At 36.9% G+C, this 2,500-nt stretch overlaps 1 protein-coding gene across 1 annotated transcript in view; it reads left to right on the top strand.

The window, feature by feature from the left end:
- Positions 1-2,500, top strand: part of LOC144959208 (C-type mannose receptor 2-like) — a 38,609-nt gene that overhangs the window by 21,488 nt on the left and 14,621 nt on the right. The window contains exon 4 of the mRNA XM_078891748.1: positions 1-40. This exon is cut by the window's left edge and continues 93 nt beyond it. Coding sequence (XP_078747874.1) covers positions 1-40 — 40 coding nt within the window. The remainder of the gene's footprint in view (positions 41-2,500) is intronic.

Here is a 2,500-nt window from a genome sequence, read left to right as displayed (position 1 = left end):
CCCTGCACTCGTCGAAGACCCTTTCTTTGCGAACAAAATAGTAGGTAGTTTTATCTGATAATCATCACTGTCTTCATCACAAACATCGCTGGACGACAATGTAGTAAACAAATATCGTTCTGTATCAAATTTACCTTTTTTTTCGTCAAAACTTTTGGAGAAGGTAGTACTGATACAAATATCTTAAGAACAACAGTTTGGAAAAAACCTTTCCAGTCAGCCTACAAACAGCTACACAGTAGAGAAACGGCACTTCTTAAACTTTTAATGACTTGTTATGTAATGCCGATGTACCAAGACTGAATTTGCGCGAAGGGGCCGATTAGAGACTAGACAACGATTGGGACTGTTTTGAAGCTTTAACTCTGCCCACTTATCATTATGACATCTGAAATGCTATTGTCGTCTACATCTACGCCGTAATAGAAAGAGAGGATGGAGCCTGCCGTGATATAATAATTTATGGAGCCCTAATTTCATCAAAAAGGTTATATCCACTGACACATATCGCTTTCCAAAACGTATGTCCTTATATGAGATCCTGTGATTTTTGACCAATCAACGATTGCTCTTTTGATAGCTCGCTTGTCAACATGTGTCAGCTCAGCCCTTGATTTATGTACATGCATCATAGGCGGTATATGTTGTGTAACTTCAAAGACCACGGTTGACCGAAAGCGATGAATGGAAGCCCTACTGTGGCGTGGTAAAGGATGTTCAGTCAGAGCAAGTCTTACTAAACTTTAGAGCGCCACAAGGCTCTTTTCTTGACCCTGTCCTTTTTACTGTATATATGCAGCCCCTTTCTAGTGTGATATACAGATTCAATCTGAGTTATCATTTCTGTGCTGAAAATACGCAATTTTATGGTTCAGTACCCCTTTGTAATCTAAAATTCTTAATACAACATATTTTGAGCTGTTTTAATGAGATTAAATCTTAGATATCCCAAAACAAGTGGAAATTAAATGATAATAAAACTGAGATCTGAATGTGTGGAAGGCCGAGTATCCTTAAACAGGCATATAAATCAGCTATTACTCTTATTTTCAAATAAAGTAAAAAAAAAAACCTTGGCGTCATCATTGATACATATCTTTCCGTGACAAGCCACTTGAATAACACAATATAATCTATGTACAAAGAAATGAAAAAATTAAGCAAAATTCGTCATTTAATACCAAAGCATATAGCAGAACTTTTAATTAATTCCCTTGTTTTGTCCAAATTGGAATATTGTAATTTTCCTATGGGCGAATTTAGCTAAAGACAAAATGAGTAAACTTTAGATTGCTCAAAATAATGCAGTCAGACTCAATAACCAAAAATACCAGTCAGCAACTCTCCTTCTCCGTGAGTTACATTGGCTTCCTGTGGAGAAAAGAGTTCCCTATAAGATGTGTATTGTTGTAACTAACAATCCCTTTTATATTAAAGACCTTCTAAACATCTATGTCCCCGATAGAAACGTGAGATCAAGCAATGACTAATCAATCCTTGGAAGAAAACTTATATTTCCTTTGAAAAGAGTTATGCTATTCAGAAAATATTAACCTTCATACTTCATACTATTAAACTTCAAAATATGAAAGAAACACTAATAATGATATGAACTGCTTACAAATAAAACCTAATTTGATCAAAGTGTTGATATGTGGTCGTTCACTGACCAATGGATTGACACTGCTACTGAAATTAAGGTGACCTCCGTCTTAGACAGATGCACGAAATATTGCTCAAGAAAAAAAAAACATATTGAATCTTTAAAATTTGATGGGACCACGAACTCTTGAAATGACCAAAATCCTTTCGTCGAGACTAGAATCACAATTAGGAAAAATTGAAAAATTGAAAATTGAGCTTTTATATAGCGAGATATCTACTAAACGTATCAATAGGTAAGTATTTCAGTTGGATATATGTGTGTTTTCGGTTCAATGTTATGGGTCCCGAAACCATATATATAACAATTTTGAGTAAAAATAAAACCATTGAAATGTTCACTCACTAGTTTTAATAAAATGTAAGACTGACGTAATTTTCAAAGGTGTAAGCAATATATGTTAATTGAATGACCGGGACTCATACTATAAGATAATAGTTCAAATGCATCCTTGTTAATAATAGCTTGACAAGCATAGCAACATGAGATCATGCAGGAGCCATCAATTAAAAGCGATGTTTCTTTTTAGGAAACCCACAGAAACCCGCCGAAACTCGCCGAAACCAACCCAGGTTATGGGACGTGGGCAGCAGTGTGGAGTGAACCAGGGACTCGGGGAAGTGTACAGTATGTGGGGAGTGAACCTGGGACTATGGGAGGAGGATACCAGGGGGAAATGGACCTGGAACTATGGGAGATGGATACCAATGGGAATAGAAGCCGGACTATGGGAGTTGGGCACCAGAGGGGAATGAACCTGAGACTATAGGAGGTGAGCACAAATTGAGAATGAACCTAGGACTACGAGAGGTAGATACCAGTGGAGAGTGAAGCCTG

This window comes from Berghia stephanieae, chromosome 13, assembly GCF_034508935.2.
Source record: "Berghia stephanieae isolate SIO BIC M18660-M18661 chromosome 13, UCSD_Bste_1.3, whole genome shotgun sequence".
Classification (NCBI taxonomy): domain Eukaryota; kingdom Metazoa; phylum Mollusca; class Gastropoda; order Nudibranchia; family Aeolidiidae; genus Berghia; species Berghia stephanieae.
The sequence above is the reverse complement of the archived record's forward strand: the minus strand, read 5'-3'. Positions and strand labels throughout refer to the sequence as shown.